The sequence below is a fragment of the Bufo gargarizans genome, chromosome 4 (assembly GCF_014858855.1).
Source record: "Bufo gargarizans isolate SCDJY-AF-19 chromosome 4, ASM1485885v1, whole genome shotgun sequence".
Classification (NCBI taxonomy): Eukaryota; Metazoa; Chordata; class Amphibia; order Anura; family Bufonidae; genus Bufo; species Bufo gargarizans.
In genome coordinates, this window is record NC_058083.1 from 165,269,413 (window position 1) to 165,290,863 (window position 21,451).

Here is a 21,451-nt window from a genome sequence, read left to right on the forward strand (position 1 = left end):
GGTGGTGGAATAATGAGAGTGACAAGGGATGGGGGGTGGAATAATGAGAGTGACAAGGGAGGGGGGGTGGAATAATGAGAGTGACAAGTGAGGGGGGGTGGAATAATGAGAGTGACAAGGGAGGGGGGGTGGAATAATGAGAGTGACAAGGGAGAGGGGGTGGAATAATGAGAGTGACAAGGGAGAGGGGGTGGAATAATGAGAGTGACAAGGGAGAGGGGGTGGAATAATGAGAGTGACAAGGGAGAGGGGGGGAATAATGAGAGTGACAAGGGAGGGGGGAATAATGAGAGTGACAAGGGGGGGGGGGGGAAGAGAGTGACAATGGAGTCCCCAGAGCCAGAGTCCAGATCATCTTATTGTCCTGGTGGTAAGTAGACAATGCAATATGTTTATTATTTAATTGTTTAGTTATTAATACTACATTGGAAACTAATTTTCTCAGCTGGACACCGGCCGACACTGCGCATGCGCTGGGAGCTTCACCAGCGGTTAGGGTAGGGAAAAAGCACTGGCCCGTACATAATTTTTCCCTTCCCTAACCGCTGGTGAGGCTCCCGGTGCATGCGCAGTGTCGGCCGGTGTTCAGCTGAGAAAATCCATCCGATCACTGCGCCTGCGCATTGGCCCATAGTTTTTCCCTACCCTAACTGCCCGCGAGGCTCCTGGCGCAAGCGCACTCTGCTGTGAAATTTCCCTAACCTGTCGTTGTGCGCCTGCGCGGCGCTGCACACCTCCTCACGTCATGTCCGGTGCGACCGGAAGTGACAAGGGTAGGGAAATCTCACAAAGTAGGGAAGTATAACATTACACCGGCCTTTGGGGTGTGGGCTGGTAACTACTTGGTTGGATAGTCAGCCAGCCTATGCCATGATGCCAGCAACAAGCAGTGTTTTATGTTTTTTTTTGGGGGGGGGGGCGCCACAAGGTTAGCTCGCACAGGGCGCCTGAACACCTAAGGCCGGCCCTGGTTAAATGTCTATATATTTTTCTTGTAGTACTGAATAAGATACTAAGACATAAGCCTCTAAAGGCATTTCAACAAAGGATCTGCAGCTTAATAACAAAAAGCTTGAATGACAGAGATGTATAATGACTATTTGGATCCCCAAATAATCGTTCCCTGCACTTGTAAATCACTTTCCTATCAATGTCCCTAGCGCCTTCTGATGTCTCTCCCTGCACTAAGATGCTGTGAAATGATTTTTCCCTATCATTTCCCTGCACTTATAAATCATTTTTTCAGTCTTTTTTTTTTTTTTAACAATTTTTTTTCCAATAGCTGTCTCTAGCGCCTTCACACGTTCTTTCCTGCCCTCTGAACGCTGGAAAATGGCAGAATCTAAAATGGCTTCCATATTTATAGGGCTGTGACATCACAGGGCTGGCTGGCTGCTGATTGGTTGCATGCAGGCATGTCAATCAGGGTGATACCCCTTTTCCAGAGTTCCTTGCCCCATGTCCTCAGTCCTCACATGTGTAGCCGCCATTTTAGGAACAATCGATTTGTTACCACGAATCATGAGGAAATTTGCATTCGTTGCAAATCAAATTTTTCCTGACATTCTTAACGAATTCCACTTTGTCAGCTTCGATTCGCTCATCTCTAATGGCAGGCTTTCTGCCTTTTTTAGGCCCCAGCTGCCATGAAAATCACTTGGCACCCTTTGGTTTTGTTGTGGAGGGCCTGATTCGGTAAAACAGGTCATTTTGGTGGCAACCATTTGAATAAATTGTCAGTCAAAACTTAGGCCTCATTCAAATGCCTGTGCCATTGATAATTTCTGTGACAAGACAGTCAGTGTTTTATCCGTGAAGAAGTACATTGTTGGTCCGTGTGTCTGTCTTTTGCCCAACATATGTCATCTCTATTCTATGTGCATGTCTAGTCTGAAAAAAGAGATTTACAGGATACTTTCTACCAATGGTCAGTGAAAAGCCACTGACAGAACATGGATGTTATCCATGTACTGTTAATAGTTTTCACTAACTAAGGGCTAATGCACATGGCCATTGGTTGGCCATTCTGTGTATCGGGGACCACAATTTGCGGTCCCCAATGCACGGGCAACATCCGTGTGGATTGAGCAGATGTATCCAACCCATTCAACTTGAATGGGTCCATGATCCATCCCACGGCAAGAAAATAGAAGATGTTCAGCACGACCTTCCAGATAACTTGAATGGGTCCGCATCCATGATGCGGAGTGCACACGGAAGGGGCCACATTTTGCGGACTCGCTATTTGAGTGCTGCAATACGGAAACAGCTGGGCAATAGATGTGTGCATGAGCCTTAACCTGTAGACTTCAATGGGTGTGTTTGGTTCCCATCACAGACCAAAGTAGTGCATGGCCTATGATCAGTGGAAAACCACTGATGTGTGAGTAAACACATTAATATCTAAAAATCCATGTGCTGTTCATGAAAACCTTAGACAGCACATGTCCACGATTTGCTGACATTTGAAAGAGGCCTAAACATAAGGCCAGGTTCACTTCTGCTGTGATCACAGCATAACATTGTTTGTTTAACACTATGTTTATATCAAGTACTTGAAGGGGTGGCACAACTCAGACATAGAGGTATATTGTTACAATATTCCCCCAATGTCTAAAAGTTGCAGGTCCAACCTCTAGCTTTAGAATGGAGCCCACAAAATGAAAGAGAGCGCATTTATTCTTATGGTAGTGTGCAAAAATTGCCAACCGATGGCTCTTGTTTTTCCGTAAGCCCCATAGAAATAAATGGAGTGGTGGCCACATTTGCATGGTGAGTTTTGCATTCATTTCAATGGGTCTAGCTAAAATAGCAGAGCTGAAAGGAGGGCAACCGCCTATGTATGGTGTGCCCTCCTTCACTTTGGGGGCTCCATTATAAAGCTAGGTGTGGGTCCCAGAGGTGGGACCCCACACCTATCAGACATTTGGGACATATTCTAGTGAGACAACCCCTTTAATACAATTGTAAATTCATGAATTTTGTCTTAATATGATACTATCTACTCAGTAAAAATCCTTAGAAAATCTTTAAGATAAAATTAAAGAAAGAAATTCCCATTAGACTGATGCCCAGCATGCACATTATAAGCAGAAGAACTGTTGTCTAACTTGACATTTTAAAAGTCAATTCTTCTATTCTGTTTTCAGAATTTCCTGCTACCGATCAAAGACTTTGGTATTCTGGGAGCCTTGCTGGTGAGAAAAACAATAATAGAGATACATATTCTGATTTCTGCATGACCTTTACACAGAAGACACCAATAGTGTATTGTAGTTAGATTAAGCTTCAGTATCTTAAAAATCTGTTAGTCGCTTCAAATGTTCATCTTAAATCCTTAAACTGGAATGACAGTAAACCATTGATCCTCTAACAAGCCAGATTTAAACATCACCGTTAAACAGCTCAAATAAGAATACATGCCGTAACCTTTCAATGTTATCATCTTTTTCTCTTTGGCTTTCTCTTTATTAAAGGTGTAGTCCTATTGCATATTCCCCCCGCCTCCTCCAAATGTGTAGCAAATATAAGACCTACTACAGGTTGTAAGAATGAGATGCAAGGAGGACTATTGTTGGCATGCGCCAAAATGGAACTGTACAGACAAAAACATATACTGAAAGTAGCTGCCATATTGTAAGCCAATGAAAGTCAACCACAACATGGCTTTGACATCAGAAGTGTCTGGAAATATCTGAATACAATATGGAGGTATTTGACCCTGAAAGAGAAAGAATATATTCTAATCTCTTTCCTCTTGGATTGCTTCCATATAACCCCTTGGGTATCATTTTGTTTATTAAAAACTCAGTAGAAAATTTGATTGTTGAGGTGTTACCTAAATTTTCTTGATTCTTGTTATGGACTACAGATGGAGCATTGGTTAACTTGGCATTCACAGCAGATTATAGAGCATATGTCATCAGAATCAATGTTACTAAAACAAGATTAATGTCTGCTAGAGTTATTCCTGATAAGTAAAACAATACCTTATTTTTTTTAATCTCCAAATATATATATCACTTCTTAGGTCTTTGGTCCACTGAGAAATGGATCTGAGCCGATCGAAACATAAGAGCTCCTGCACCCTACATCTCTTGTGACTTCTCAGTTTCCTTGCCTAGTCCTGTAATCTAGTACTTGTGCAGGGCATCTAGATCTGCTTTCCCAGCATCTAAGATGAATACTGTGCTTACACTCTAGACCACACTATCAGTGCATGAAAAGAGCTTCTCGTTCTGCTTTCTCAGCAGCAATGATGACTATTACCCACACATAAATTACTATTGTCCTCCACATGAGCAAAGCCAAGTGTCTCCTCTTGTAGGTGATGTCATCAGCACACATGGAATAGTCATCTTTGCTGCTTGGAAGCAGAGCAAGACACACTGCACATGTGGCAATAGTGCAGACTGTGGCTCAGGCACGAGATTATGGGACAGAGAAGATGCCTTACCTTGTCAATCAAGTGGATGGGGAGGTGGCAAACGGTGCAGAGTGGGGGAGTTCTAGTGTTCAAGTGGCTCAGGTGCATACAGTGGGATGCGAAAGTTTGGACAACCTTGCTAATCGTCATGATTTTCCTGTATAAATCGTTGGTTGTTACGATAAAAAATGTCAGTTAAATATATCATATAGGAGACACACACAGTGATATTTGAGAAGTGAAATGAAGTTTATTGGATTTACAGAAAGTGTGCTATAATTGTTTAAACAAAATTAGGCAGGTGCATAAATTTGGGCACCACAAAAAAAGAAATGAAATCAATATTTAGTAGATCCTCCTTTTGCAGAAATTACAGCCTCTAAACGCCTCCTGTAGGTTCCAATTAGAGTCTGGATTCTGGTTGAAGGTATTTTGGACCATTCCTCTTTACAAACATCTTTAGTTCATTAAGGTTTGATGGCTTCCGAGCATGGACAGCTCTCTTTAAGTCACACCACAGATTTTCTATTATATTCAGGTCTGGGGACTGAGATGGCCATTCCAGAATGTTGTACTTGTTCCTCTGCATAAATGCCTTAGTGGATTTTGAGCAGTGTTTAGGGTCGTTGTCTTGTTGAAGGATCCAGCTTCAGCTTTGTCACTGATTCCTGGACATTGGTCTCCAGAATCTGCTGATACTGAGTGGAATCCCTGCATCCCTCAACTTTGACAAGATTCCCAGTCCCTGCACTGGCCACACAGCCCCACAGCATGATGGAACCACCACCATATTTTACTGTAGGTAGCAGGTGTTTTTCTTGGAATGCTGTGTTCTTTTTCCTCCATGCATAACGCACCTTGTTATGGGCAAATAACTCAATTTTAGTTTCATCAGTCCACAGCACCTTATTCCAAAATGAAGCTGGCTTGTCCAAATGTGCTTTAGCCCACCTCAAGTGGCACTTTTTGTGCTGTGGGCGGAGAAAAGGCTTCCTCTGCATCACTCTCGCATACAGCATCTCCTTGTGTAAAGTGCGCCGAATGGTTGAACGATGCACAGTGACTCCATCTGCAGCAAGATGATGTTGTAGGTCTTTGGTGCTGGTCTGTGGGTTGACTCTGACTGTTCTCACCTTTCGTCGCTTCTGTCTATCCAAGATTTTTCTTGGTCTGCCACTTCGAGCCTTAACTTGAACTGAGCCTGTGGTCTTCCATTTCCTCAATATGTTCCTAACTGTGGAAACAGACAGCTGAAATCTCTGAGACAGCTTTCTGTATCCTTCCCCTAAACCATGATGGTGAACAATCTTTGTCTTCAGGTCATTTGAGAGTTGTTTTGAGACCCCCATGTTGCTACTCTTCAGAAGAAGAGGGAAACTTACAATTGACCCCCTTAAATACTCTTTCTCATAATTGGATTCACCTGTGTATGTAGGTCAGGGGTCAGTGAGCTTACCAAGCCAATTTGAGTTCCAATAATTAGTTCTAAAGGTTTTGGAATCAATAAAATGACAACAGTGCCCAAATTTATGCACCCACCGAATTTTGTTTAAACAATTATAGCACACTTTCTGTAAATCCAATAAACTTCATTTCACTTCTCAAATATCACTGTGTGTGTCTCCTATATGATATATTTAACTGACATTTTTTATCGTAACAACCAACGATTTATACAGGAAAATCATGACGATTAACAAGGTTGCCCAAACTTTCGCATCCCACTGTATATCATGGGGAAAGCACAATGTAAACACATAAATAAACTGTTCATTATCAACCTTGCTAGACATTTCTCCTTATCTAATAGGGTTGATACTGATGACAGATGTTCTTTAAATACATTTTGCAGCTGACGTTATCCTGTCTTTCAATGGTTTTTATTGTGTTAAGTGTCAATTTAAATTTTGCTGCAACTGTGTATTTAATGTGTTAAGTGTCAGGTAAAAAAAGTTTGTGCACATTTTGGCTCCAGCACTCTCTAGCTTCTGCTTCTGCTGCATTGCTTGGAGACAACCTTTGGAAGCAGGTACGTATGCTTCCCTTTAATGGTCTGCCTAGAAAGGGGGTTTGCCAAACATCCCTTCAAACATGAACAAGCCCTTTAAGACATTTTCCAACTATATCTTTATCCATACACTTGTTAGAAGTGTTTCTTGACAATAACCAGCTCACAAGATGTTCAGAAGTCCCTTCTCCAAATGTGCGTTAGGTGTGTATGTAAGAGGGAAAATAGAGTCACAGTGGTCAGATCCCCAGTGATGTGACATTTATACCCTATCCTATGGATAGGTGATAAATACTTTTCATACCAGTGTAAGCTAACTCTTATTCACTATATCAGTCAAGTTACTTTGCATTGTAGATCTAGATCATAATAAAGTAATTAAAATTATGTCAGATCCATTGACAAATGGACCTTACTGACTTATTATGTGATTCATCATTATTACATTGGGGTTACATTATTTTTGACAGCAAGAATAATAAGGTAGAAACACTATTTATGCTGTGAAAAAGCAATTGAACACTGATATACAGTAAAGAAAAAAAAAATGTATGAACTAAACTTTTTTCCTACAGAGAGTCAATGCATCAACACTACTTACTAGGTGTTAAATGTAGGGCAATATGTTTCCTGTATTTGTGAGGTTCCTTGATACATATTAAAACAGAATGCTACACATATAACTACTGGTACCAAATTTAGATTTTTATATTCTACACTTAGATGGTTTTACTGCCTCTGAGATGGCTTCCACCAATCTTTAGTGTATATTTTATTGTTATGTTTCTTTTTTGTCATCTCAGAAATGACAAAATCTTTAGAAATTTTCCTTTCCGTTGTTTTCCCAGAATTTGAATCAGCCTAGTTCTTTTTAAACCCTCAACCTGTAATTTACCATATTAATTGCAATGTAACACTGGCTAAAAATCTCTCCCCAGCAAACTATAGCATGCTTTACACGATTGCTGAACGTTACTAAAGGTTTTATTGATAGCAATAAAATATGCATATGTTAGAAACTTGGGATGTTTGCTCTGACATTTCTACTTCTACAGGTCATCATACTATAATTTTATTTTTTCCAAACCCACATCAGGTCCCTTGTGTCATAAGAATGAGAGATACAATGTTGGTGATGAGTCTTTTAAGTGCAATGGAAATGAGATGCCAGTGGGTGCGTCACCTCTCCCTTACTATTTTATTACATAGCTACCCTGGAGCTTTACCAGCTGCATCAAACAGCTTATACAGCTCCTGGCTATTTTATCTACGCTGGAGACCAAAGAACTTAACGAGCTCAAAAAGTCAACAGAAAGGATATCAAACATATTCAAATGTTTGTTGCAAGGTATATGAATCCAGTTTAGATAAAGTAAAGAAGGTACAAATAGTAACATGTGTGGTTTATTACTACCATTAATACTGCTGTTGTATTTGCAGAATAAATCACAGCTAAGACGATATCCCGTCAGAAGGAGTAATACCACAGGAAGTATATGTATATTTAAAGTAATCACAGGGAACAACCTGTTCTAAAACGTAGCCTTTAATCTAATTTACATAAAATAACGGACTCCCACGAACATACATAAAACAAAGAAACAAAAAAGAAAGAAAAGATATAGCCTTGATGGCATGGGATAATACTGTAATGTCCAGATGGCAGGCTCGGTGATGGACAGGGTGGACAGTTGTAAATTCTAATCTGTCCCTATGCCTAACCCTAGGCTCAGACCCCTGCCTAGGAACGGAATGGCCGCCCTGATAAGGACGATCCCGTGTTCTGGAACCTCCTGCTGAGTCCTGCGTATACCCTACAGTGTAGGTTGTAACCTCGGTCAGGGCCTACTCTAGGTATATAGAACAAAAAAAAAAAGGAATTACAGTGTATTGAGCAATTGATCTCCCACAGTCATAAGAACTACGTACTGTGGGTGAGCAACTACTCCCAAAGATAATATCATGCCAAATTCGCAAGATACCACAGGTGTTATTACCTATGGATCTATATGTCATCAAAAAAATGATCTCAAAATTGCCGTACACAATTTGTACCTGCCGATGTATCATCAATATAGATATATATGCTGAACACCAGAAATACTGCCTCCTAGGTTGGTGGCGTGTGGTCGGGTGTCAGAGTCCCAACGCGTTTCACCCTAATAGATTGCCGGGTTCCTCAGGGGACATGTTATAGTACAGTGCTATTATTTGGCATTGATAAGAGGTAGCAAGGCTAATCAGCCAGCCCCTCAATAATGATGACAATATTTGACCAGATTGTTAACTGGTCAATATTAGTTCATTCATTAAATAGCTTATAAAGATAATGATATCTAAAGGTCAGATGTCACAATCCTATACATAGACCACTGAGAAGCACTAGGTCAGTGCCTAACTCATAGGAATAATTGTATAGCATGAAGTGCAGGCTCCTGCAGGGGTATATAAATACATGCAGATATAAGTGATTACCAACTTAGCAATAGAATCAATGACCCTCTAAGACAAATATCATTCATGCAATCGCATGTGTGATGGACACTAGGATGCAAAACAAGTAACAAGATACTACTTGCACGTGCCGGACACAGCCAAGGGGGCCCCAAATTATTCATGGGGTTAGCGGTACATTCATTCGCAAAGTTCGGCCGCAGCCCCTGTACAAGCTGTTGAGAATAAAGAAAGTAATGGTAATCAACCTAATGTGCCAATTGAGCCAATAGGTACCAGCCCAATCCAGATAAAAGTCCACAGTTCATAAAGAAACTCACCGTTAATGGTGCCTCACTAGTCCTGTATGTGAGGTCACCATGCCATAGAGCCCTTCCTGTTTAAATTACCCACACTCACTTGATGATGGGAGGGGCCGTGGATGTGCAGCCTATCCCTGTCCAGGCCCAAACTGGGCGTGGGCCGGTGACGCAGGGAGCATAATCACACCCATAGTGGGTGTGTTTAACTAGCAGAATGACGCCGGCCGCTCCCCGATTGGCTACAGTTATCGAATATCCGTGAACCCTATACTTCCTACCCTCTCAGTGGTGTCTGCTACCTGCTCACAATGAGGAAATGATAGTTCCATAGCGGCCGTCGGACGAGGTAAGGGCGCTTTCTGCTGACGTCACCCAGGGTACCCGATCATGTGACCATGCCGACGTAGCGTCATTAGCATAGTGTCAGGTCCTGATATGCTGACGTAGCTGGTCGTTTCCGATCATGTGACCAGGCCAGCCTAACGTTATATGTTAATAATACTTGCGATATCAGTTAAATTATTTACAGATGTCAATCCGATCGCTGACAATAAAACATATATCTGACCATAATTAATGAGCTAGTGTTACACAGCACAAGTGCACCTAAGTACGATAGAGGAAATAAGTTGAGTGAGTCATGGCACATCAAAATCAGTATAGCCAATGTATATTATTCGGAGATATACCTTTTGTGAGATGGGTAATGGAGGAGGTAATCCTCATGGCGCAGGTGTCTATTGGAAAAGAAAGCTATTAATGAAGTCTTAGTTATGTCGTAGTGGGTAAAGTTAATGATATGTATATATATAAATAGATAAATATATATATATATATATATATATATATATATATATATATATGGGGTGAATAAGGGCAAAACAGTGTCATAGGGACTGGCCACTACTTCCCCCCTTTCTTATTATTATAGATTAGCACTGTGCCCAAAATAGTATATCCACCCCATGTAAGATAATAAATGGCTGGCTTAAAGAAAGCAGGAATAATCAATGTTTTCATTCAATCCTGCAGGTGACAAAGTATTCAACGTATGTATCCATTTTGACTCCTTTTGTCTCAGGATGATGTCAATATCTCCTCCCCTGATGGAATGTTTTATTGTTTCAATCATGGAAAAACCAATTACTTTTGGGGATCCTCCATGTTTGAGGACCACATGCCTAGACAAAGGCTTGTCACGTTTGTGGCGGATGTCACCTAGGTGTTCCAGGATCCTCTTTTTGAATGCTCTACAGGTCTTACCAATATATCTGAGACCACATTCACACTGAGCCATATAGACTACGCCAGTTGTGTTACAGTTTGCGAAGCTGCGGGCTGTATATGTGTGGTTATGTTCGGCATTCATGAAAGACTGGCCAACTACTATAAAGGGGCAGGCCTTACATTTCCCGCATCTGTGAGTCCCATTTCTCCTGTCTGTTAGCCAGGAACCTGACTGGGGGATTGGTTCGAAGTGGCTGTGTACCAGCTGATCCCCTATACTCCGACCCCGCCTGAAGGTGATTGAGGGGTTTTCCGGGAGGAGGTCTGTTAAGTCCGGGTCGGACTTCAGCAAGGACCAGTAACGTCCAAAGATCTGCCGGACCTGATTGGATCCTGTGTCATAAGTGCCTATGATTCTAATGACGTCCTCTGACGCCTTATCCTTTCCTGTGGAATGGACCAAAGTTGATCTGTCAAAGGATTCCGCATGATTCCAAGCTTCATAGAGACAATTGTCCGAGTATCCCCTCTGTTTGAACCGATGAAACAGGACGTGGGCCTGTTTCTCAAACTCAGTTGAATCGGAGCAGTTTCTGCGTATCCGCAGAAACTGTCCTTTGGGGATACCTTTCTTGAGAGGCTTGGGGTGGAAACTTTCCCACCTCAATAAACTATTGGTTGACGTGGATTTGCGGAACAAAGTGGTAGTCAAGGTATTGTCGATATCCTTACTGATCTGTAGGTCGAGGAAGTTGATTGACCTAGATTGTAGTTCATAGGTAAAAAACAGACCTATGTGATTAATGTTGAGGTCCTTCATGAACTCATCAAATTCTTCCCGGGAGCCCGACCAGAACAGCAGGATATCATCAATGAACCTTGACCAAGATATTATATGACGGGTCCATTTGTGCATGCCTTCTGTGAAGACAACGGTATCCTCCCACCAGCCCAGGAGCAGGTTGGCGTAGGTTGGCGCACACGGGCTTCCCATCGCCGTGCCCCTGAGCTGGTGGTAGAAGCGACCATTGAATACAAAGTAATTGTGTTTCAGAATGAAATCCATAAGTCTGATCACAAAGTGATTGTGATCCCTAAGGTCCGTTGATCTCGTGTCTAGAAAATATTTGATTGCTGCCAAACCCTTATTGTGTGGGATCGAGGTATATAGAGCCTCCACATCAATAGAGGCTAGCCAGACACCCGGGTCCAAAGAGATACCGTCAATGCGTTTCAATAGATCACTAGTGTCCCGGAGATATGAAGGTAAGGATGTCACAAACGGACGCAGGATCTTATCTATGTACGTGCCTGCATGTTCTGAGAGGCTACCTATTCCCGATACTATGGGACGGCCCTTAAGGGGGACCGTGCCCTTATGGATCTTGGGGAGACAATAGAATGTGGCCACCCGGGGGTTAGGTGATCCCAGGTAGTCACATTCACGTCTGTCAATGAGTCTCCCCTCAAGGGCCTCCTGCAGAATCTGAGACATTTCCTTCACATAGATCAAAGTTGGATCCATTTTCAGCAACTCATAGCTAGACCTGTCAGAGAGGAGGGACATGCACATACTACAGTATTGTTTACTGGACATAACCACAACATTCCCCCCTTTGTCTGAGGGTTTGAATATGAGTTGCTTGTTAATGCCCAGATTACGTAGTGTTTCCATTTCCCTCTGAGTGTAATTTTTACCACCTGCTTGTATGGGTATCATTTTGCCCAGGTCCCTCGTTACTGATTTGAGGAATAGATCAATATGGGCCTCACCCAAAGTTTTGGGGGGCATCCTAGTGCTCTTATTTCTGAGGCCTGTGAAGGGGCCTTGACCCGGAGGGCGCTCATTGTCGTCCAAGAGACCCATCAGGGCATCATAGCCCATAAGGTCACCCGGCTCCAGCCCAAGTTCAAGGCTCCTCTTTTTATCGGAGGCGCAGAATAACTTGCGCCACCTGAGTTTTCTAACAAATAGGTTCAGATCCTTGATCCAATCAAACAGACAGAAACGGGTTGTTGGCACAAATGACAGTCCTTTACTTAGCACTTTCTGTTCAGCCTCAGATAGATCTATCCCAGATAGATTAAGGATCACAGGTTGGGCCTCCAGTCCAATCAGTGTTTTTTCACTGGTTGGGGCTGTGTTAGAGGGCGGTCCCTCAAGGTGTAAGCATTGGGCGGGGGTGGGCCTAAAAAAGAAACATTGTTTATGACAGGCGACATACCAGATGAGGAGGCAGTATCCGAGGGGGTTGCCCCACTTGTGGCCATTGTTAGCCTGTTTGTTGGTTCTGGGCCGGCAGTGTTTTCTGTTCTTATGGTTTGAGAGGAGGAGGGCTGTGTTTCCCATGACGCCCCAGATTTATGACTTGTAGATGCGTAGTTTCTTGTCTGAGGTCTCTGATTATATTGCCCTCTCCCTCTACCTCGACCCCTACCCCTCCAGTTGCCTCTACGCCTGGGGTATTGGTATTGTTGGGACTGATAATCCAAGTCTGAACTCTCGGCTTCAGAGGCCGATCCCTCACTGGCGGAGACTTTTTCGGTGGATTGTGCTGCTGTGTACGCTGTTTTGTTTCTAAATTCCGACAAGTCCCTGATGAACTGTCGGTGTTTGCGTTCCACCAGGTTGGCCTTGTACCTCTCTATGTTAGTTTGTAACTCAATTTCTTTTTTAGGGAACTCGGGATGATCTCTGAAACCCAGGGCAATCTGCACCTGAGTATTCAGAGATTTTTCAACCGTTTCTAGGTTAACCCGCTCTTGTTCCAACAGTAGTTGCATAAGCCTAAGAGAGCTGTCTATTATCTCACCTTCCCACCTAGTTAATAGTTCTGGGGTACAGATGCGTGGTGCTGGCTTAAGATAGATTCGTAACCCTTTGGGTATAATTGAATTTCTGATGTAGTTATCCAGGGACTGGGCCTCCCACCAGGATTTGTGATATTCCTTATGGATCTCATAAAGGTCCTTAAAGGTTGTTTTAATTGATGGAGTCACAATATTCGTACCAGTTGTATTTGCAGGTCAGGGAAAGATCAATGTTCAGCTGTGTTGTTCTTTCATTTCATGCAATTAACAGAAGCATAATATTAAATGAGAATAATGAATGCACACATGAGGTTTATCTTTCCATGATCAAACAATGTTAACTGTTACTAATATAGTTGACCTATTCTTATTCAAAATCCGAATTTACATTGTATTTGCTTTATTAAAGCAATTAATTTTATTTTGTACCCCATCACAGAGAAGATATGTGATAATGAACAACTAAGTGAGAACTAGAAATGTTTTTTTTTGTAAATTTGCCACAGTATTTTTCTTGAAGAAGGTCACATGCGGCTAAACCTTTGCTGTCAAGAAGTTTAGATAGGATTTGCCTCAGTTTGGTGCTATAGTAGCCTCACCAAGGAAGTAGGACTGGGACACATACCTACAACCCCCCTAGCTATGTCCTTGAAGATGCAATAGCAACAAATTATTTGAAACTACAAGCTTTTGTAATTACAAAAAAAAAAAAATCTAGATACATGAGCATATAAATAATACTATGGAAAGATGGTTTTTTGGTTTAGCTTTGTATACACAAAAGTAGAGAGGGGAGCTGATTTAGGTTGTGGCAGTGCTGCTAATACATCCAATAATATACAAGTCGAATTCCAAAAATTGTTGGGATACTGTATAAAATGTAATTTAAAACATAATGCAATGATCTGCAAATCTCATAGATTTTATATTTTATTCACAATAGATCATAGAACACATATCAGATGTTGAAAGTGAGACATGTTACCATTTCATAAAAACAAAGCTCAATTATAGCTTGATGGCAGCAACACATCTCAAAAAGGTTTGGACAGGGGCAACAAAAGGCTGGAAAAGTAACTGAGAAACTGCATCTAAACATTGTCTTGTCAAACAATTTTAGAAAAAATGTTCCTCAAAGTAAAATTGCTAGTTTGAATATCTCACCATCTACAATACATAATATCTTAAAAAAAAATCATAGAATCTGGGGAAATCCATGTGTGTAAAGGACAAGGCAGACAGTTAACGCTGAATGCTCATCATATACGGCCCTCGGGTGGTACTGCATTAAAAACAGGCATGATTTTGTACTGGAAATCACTGCATGGGCTCAGGAACACTTCCAGAAATCATTGTCTGTGAGCACAGTTTGCCGTGTAATCCACAAATTCAAGTTAAAGCTGCATCATGCAAAGAAAAAGCCATATATCATCATAATCCAGAAAGGCCTCCGGGTATTCATAATACATATGGAACACATATCCAAGGCCGGTAAAACTAGGAGAGGCACTTGGTGAGAAGGATCTAGATTAGAGATGGGCAAATTTCTTGAAATTATTTTTGGGTACAAATCGGTGAATTTTCTTTAATCATATATGCTTATATTGCCCTGAAAATTTTTATATAATGCTCTCTGGTCTCCTAGAACTCATATTTTTTGTGAAAAGACTCAAAAGATAAATGTGTTCTGGAGAGAGAGAGATAGAGAGAGATATTATTTATATTTAGATATCATAAACTTTGAAAGTATAAAGATTCTTCAAATATTACAAAGGTTGATGCTGTGTGATCAGTTTGGAGCATCTTGCTAGAAGTTAGATACTTTTAACATGTGGCACAAGAGTAAAGAAATATGATTTTATGATACACTGTCATGCGATGTCTATGCTGTTTGTATCTATCCATTGCCATGAGTGCTTGTGTTAGGAACTGCAGCCTTTTAAAGATGTTGCTAGCAAGTTGCTATTTTGTAATGGATTGGTTTCATGAGAAGTTAAAGTCCATAAAAAGTACCTGTCACCACAATATGCCATGCAATCTGCAGATAGCTTGTTATACAACAGAAATAGCTGCATTTTTTCTCATAGGAATGTATTAGTGCCGGATCCGGCATTTTAAATACCGGAATGCCGGAATGCGCAGACCGAAAAAAAGGTGAAAAAAATAAATGCTGGATCCGTTTTGCTGGATGACAACGGAAAGACGGATCCGGCATTTCAATGCTTTTTTTTGACTGATCAGGCATTTTTAAGACTGATCAGGATGCTGATCAGTCTTACTAATGCCATCAGTTGGCATACGTTTTGCCGGATCCTGCAGGCAGTTATGGCGATGAAACTGCTTGCCGGATCGCTCTGCCGCATGTGTGAAAGTAGCCTGATCACTCTGAAAAATGCCTGCTCAGTCAGAAAAAATGGCATGCGTTTGCATACAGTTTGCCTGATCAGGCAGGCAGCTCAGGCAATGGAACTGCCTGCCGGAATCAAACAATGCAAGTGTGAAAGTACCCTAAGCTATACCTTTATATATCTGCTCTTTATGAGTTCAGTTACACACAGGGACCATGTTATCAGTGACTGATAGCTATGTCTGTTCACACACTTACACAGAGAATGATATTAATCACTGATAACACCTCACCCATGTACAACTGATCTCAGGAAAACAGCTGATTTGCATGTATGAATTACAAGTTTTACTGAACCTTTCCTAACAATACTATATAAGAATCTGCTCAACTCCTGCTCTGTAACACGCCGCCTGCAGATTGCACTGTATTTGGTTGTGACAGATTCTCTTTAACTACATTTAAACTTAGGTAAAGAACAGTCAAAACTTCATGTACAAATTTGGTGCATTATAGATTAGCAAAGTATGAATTAGGATACTTTTTCCCCACTGTATTTATTAAATAATTTTTGGTTTTGTCTGTTTTATTAAAAGTGTTGCCTGATAAGTGTTGATTTTGTGGGGGTCAAATGGGATTTCCCCATCTGAATGGAGAGTCTGCTGCTCAGTTCAAAGATAGCAGAAATATTTGACATCTCCACCAGACCCATAAAGCAAAATGGAGAAGATGTTCCATTCAAATGGAGGAACATGACCCTCCATTCAGACAATTATCCCCTGCGACGTGAATAAGGGATAAGGTCTTGTAATGTGATAAGCTCTTTAACAGCTTGTCCAAAGTAGAATGGTTGTATATTTTTTAGAGTGTGGTTGGAAGCTTTGTCCCAAAGTCATGAAAAGTCAAACAAAGCTGGTAACCTTGGTGAACCATGCTATTTGTATCTTCTAGTAGTTTTCTCAGTTTCTTATTTACTGTCGTATGTTAAGGAAAGTGACCTTGCAGCACACCAACATTTTTATGAATTCATTCCACTTGAAAATTGTTACAAACTATCCTTTGTAGTGTAAATTATTTTGACCTCTGTGCATTCTGTATGCTCCATCTAAAATCCACAGTTGCAGAAACTGTTAATTCATGCTTTTTAGCATTTCAGTGTATGCAAAACAGATACAAATACCAATACCGATCAATATTAGGCAGTATGCCTTGCAAACTCTTTATTTTTTCAACTTAAATGACTGTATTCTGTATAGATCAGTGTTTTACAACAATACAATATTCTTTAGTTGTGTAGATCTGTGACTCTTCTTAGTAACATTAGTAATACATCATACACATTTCTGTGTAGTAGTCTGTATAGCATCAAATAGTCCCTCTAACAAAAGTCAACTTACTTTTAACTACATTGTAACCTAGCAAATGATGGATCCGTGTTGATGGCGGGCCCCAGTCAAATATGTTTTAGTATGTGAAGTATGGATTAATTTCTACATGTGTCCACATAGTTGCTGTGGATAAATCATCTGGAGTTGGCTATTTATCGTATGGGTAGGATTTTTTGGCTACATCAGTCATGTCATTTGGACTAAGCAACTGAAGGGAATTAACAGTATTTTTAGGGTAAGTTATTGATAGAGAATATAGTAGATAGGATAAGATACTGCCTTCTTTGAGTCATAATACCTATTATTCCACCAGGGAATAATTTCATTTGTGTCACATGTATAGGAGAAGTAATATAATCCTTTATAGAAAAATATGTAAACTAGCTATTGTATTTCTGCTAACAAGTTACATTCCATCAATATTTTCTATGAACATTCCTATACACATGTTCAGGATGTGCAGGATATACAGTATTGATATACTTTCAACATATGGTAGGTACACATAGAGGAAAACATTAGAGAATCAATTTTGATTTGCAATATAAAAATGAAATACTGAAACTGTATAAATAGAATTTACAGTTTTCTTAAAATTCCTGAGTAAAACACTTAGCTCAAAGTTGGACTATGTTAACATAGAGATAAACAAAGATAATCAAGACTGCTTGGGTAAGAAGAATGTGTAAGTCCCCACTTCCTGGCATACTAGACAAAGCTATGCTCTCTACCATGACTCTGTCTAACACCACATAGTACCATAAGTTTAGGAGTTCACATCAATCACTGGTGGTCTCGAATAGTGAAGGGGTTCATGTCAATGTCTTCATCTGTTTAATCAAAAAATGCGTTCAAATAAAACATTATTAGTGGTTTAGGGTAGAACAGAGACCTAATGATGACACTTCCTTAGTAGTCTGGCAGTCACAGAACTACTCAGCCAAGCATTGTGATTGGGAAATGGAAATGATGGAGTGTATTTTTTTATTTATTAGAGACCTGCAGAGAGGGTGAGCTGTGAAAGGGGGCCGGGGAAAGCCTATTATGATTGCATTGGGCTCCACCCTTACTGTTCTTGATCTCTTGCAGCTGAATAGGCTACACATGCAATATGACTCTGTATAGCTGCTTCAGTATCTATCCTGTATCACTGTGCTGTTCTGACACTTCAGTCAAAATATTTTTGGCCCTAGGCAGATTAATAAAGCTTAACACCAAATTAGTTTAATTGATGATTGAATGTTAAAAGATTTAAAGGGATATTCCAGTTATAACAAGTTAGTCCCTATCCTATTATAACTATTAGATTGGTGGGGCCAGGTTAAGCATGCAAACAGCTACTTATTTCAAGGAACTGCTATAGATAGATAGATAGATAGATAGTTAGGTATCAGTGCCTGACCCATAAAGATGAGTGGCATGACAGTCCCATAGTGATACATGGACCTGTCTCTCCATTCATTTTGGACATTCTGCAGTGTACAAGATCCCCAATCACATGGTCAGTGTGAGTCCCGGTGGTTGGACCCCTACTGACATAATAGTTATCCCCTATCCTATGGATATCATGTGGCTCTTTTATATTCCTACACAAATAGAACAATTTCTTCATAGACTTCATAGCCTGGCTTAAGAATTTTTTTGTTTTGTTTTGATGTTTTCTTTTAACATAAATATGGTCTGTATATGTACTGTAAATTTAGGATCTCATCACCCCTATTTTGGAGTGTTTAATGTTTAACATACAAATAGGATTTGATTAAGTACAAGACTTTATAATGCACAAACAATAATAAAGTATATTTGTATACCTCCTAAAATGTTTTGCTGTTTAATTTGCATAATACCAAACTTTAAATGGCTACCAATATGTATGTGCATACTAATCAAAGTATGGTGGTTCTCTAAAGGGTAAAGCCATTAATTAGAGACCAGTGCAGCTTTCCTTCTTACTGCTGTAATCATTAAATTGATTTTTCCAGTCCATCATGTAATTGTTCCAGCGATGGAATTCATCCTTCCACTGTTGTTCTACTTCATCAATATTTCCTACAAAAAAAATAAAAGAAAAAAAAAAGAAAGACAAAATTCAAGGGGTGTATTAATCTAAATTTGAATATATGCATTTACAATAATAGAAAAAGAATGAGACGTTATTCAAATTTTTTCTGGAAATGCAAAGCATTGAATGGTCTAATAAAAGAAAAGAGGAATTCAGAAAATTTCATGTTTGTAAATTCAGTCAAATATTTATTTTAGTAATTTATTCATTATTGCATTTATGTATGTAATAATTATTTATTTTTCGTTCAACCCGTTCCCTACCAGCGCCGTACATGTAAGGCGCTGGCTGCTGTTGCTTAATTACCAGCGACTTAGTACTACAGCGCGCTGATTGGGCGAGTGCAGGAGCTGAAAACACCAATGATGACGCATGAACCCTAGATGTGCCGCGGTCAGCGCTGACTGCAGCACATGCAATGTCTGTGCAGGGGGGGAGCATCAGGCTTGGACAGCAGCCTGATGCCTTCCCTAGGCCATCCGTGTGAGCCTGTGAGATCCAGCCAACTGGATCTCACAGGAAGCAGGCTCTAAGTGTATTATACTCAATTTAATACACTTACAGCTAATACATTACAATACAGAAGTATTGTGATGCATTGTAAAGGGGATCAGACCCCCAAAAGTTAAAGTCCCAGAGTGGGACAAAAAAATAAAGTTTAAAAAAAGCAAAAAAAAAAGTTTTTTTTTTTTAAAGGTTTCAAGTAAAAAAAAAAAAAACATCCTTTTTCCAAAAGAAAGTAAAATTGCAACACAAAAGCAAGATTTTATTCTGTTGAAAAAGGCTTTTACTGTGTAAAACATAACAAAAATACAAAAATAATAGACACATTGGGTATCGCCACGTCCGTAACAACCTGCTCCATAAAATATCACATGAGATGCCTCACAAAAAGTGTAATGCTAAGCAATCAAAAAGTCTTATGTACCCCCAAATGGTACTAATGAAAATGTCACGTGATGCCCCCAAAATGAGCCCCCACATAAGACAATCATTCGGAAAAATGAAAACTGGCACTCATAAAGCAATCCATCAAAATCTGATCTGCAAAAGCCTTATGGAGTTCTTTCTGTTCTGAATCCAGCCATGTTCCCCTACAACAGTATTTTCCACTATATATGGGGTGTTAGGTGTTGACGTATTCAGGAAAAAATGGGTAATAAATTATGGGGTGCTTTTTTTTTTCCTGTTAGCCCTTGTGAAAATGAAAAAAATTGGGGATAAAGCAACATTTTATAGGAAGAAATTAAACTTTTCATTTTCACAGTAAAGTGTTTCCAAATTTTGTAAAACGCTTAGGGGTTCAAAGTGCTCAGTACCCCCCTAATATATTCTTTAAGGGGTGTAGTTTCCAAAATGGGGTCACTTTTGAGGGTTTCCACTGTAGGGGTACATCAGGTTTTCTTCAAATACAAAATAGTGCCTAAAAACCATTCTAGCAAAATCTTCCTCCAAAATCAATATAGCACTGCTTTCCTTCTGACCACTGGCACATGCCTATAGAGCAGTTTACCACCATATATGGGGTATTTCTGTAAACTGCAGAATCAGAGTAATGCATATTGAGGTTTATTTTGCTTTTAACCCTTACTGTGTTGCAAGAAAAACATTGATTTAAAAAGTAAAATTTTGGAATTTCACCTCCATTTCCCTTTAATTCTTGTGGAACACTTCAAGGGTTAACAAAGTTTGTAACATCTGTTTTAAATAATTTGAGGGGTGTAGTTTCTAAAATGGGGTCATTTATGAGTGGTTTCCATTAATTAAGCCCCTCAAAATCACTTTATAACTGAATTAGTTCTTAAAAAAATGGTTTTGGGGGGGCGGAGCTAGCCGCATCAGGAAATGGCAGCTTGAATCGAGAGCTCCTCACAGCAGCACCAGTAAATAGCTAATTAACGGGTTCCCACCCAGCTCCATGATGGGGAAACCTAACAAAGACAAGCCTAAGGAGACCCTGACGACTCCTAGACATGCCAGGGGACAATCCGACTTGGATAAATACTTGAAAAAGAAGTTATCCTCCCCAGCAGCAAGATCCAAGATGGCGCAGGGCGCTGCCGCCGCTTTGACCTGCACAGAAGATTTCGACGATGAGGGCTCTTGTGCCATGTCTGAGACACACAGTGAGCGAGGCTCGATTCCCATCACCAGAGCCTTCCTCAAAGAAGCCCTAGCCCTCGCTTTTGACCCCGTCATGAAAGAGCTCTCTGCCATTAAAACGGAGATAAGGCAGACGGGACACAGAGTGGCAGCCCTGGAAGACTCTCAGTCTGCTCTAACTAAACATAGCGGTGCACTACAATCTAAAGTGGAGGAGGTGCGTGATCGGATGAACACAGCTTTCCTGCACCTGGAAGACCAGGAAAACAGAAGCCGGAGGAAGAACATTCGCATAAGAGGTGTACCTGAGAGTGTGCAGAGAG

The 21,451-nt window shown here is 40.5% G+C and overlaps 1 protein-coding gene across 9 annotated transcripts in view; it reads right to left on the reverse strand.

Annotated features, from left to right (window-relative positions):
- Positions 1-16,764: 16,764 nt before the first annotated feature.
- Positions 16,765-21,451, reverse strand: part of BCHE (butyrylcholinesterase) — a 215,938-nt gene continuing 211,251 nt past the window's right edge. For 8 of the 9 annotated variants that reach the window (XM_044291526.1, XM_044291529.1, XM_044291525.1 and 5 more), the window contains one exon: positions 16,765-19,012. In XM_044291526.1, the coding sequence (XP_044147461.1) occupies positions 18,888-19,012 (125 nt within the window). In that variant the 3' untranslated portion in view covers positions 16,765-18,887. The remainder of the gene's footprint in view (positions 19,013-21,451) is intronic. The other variant, XM_044291534.1, reaches the window with a different exon arrangement.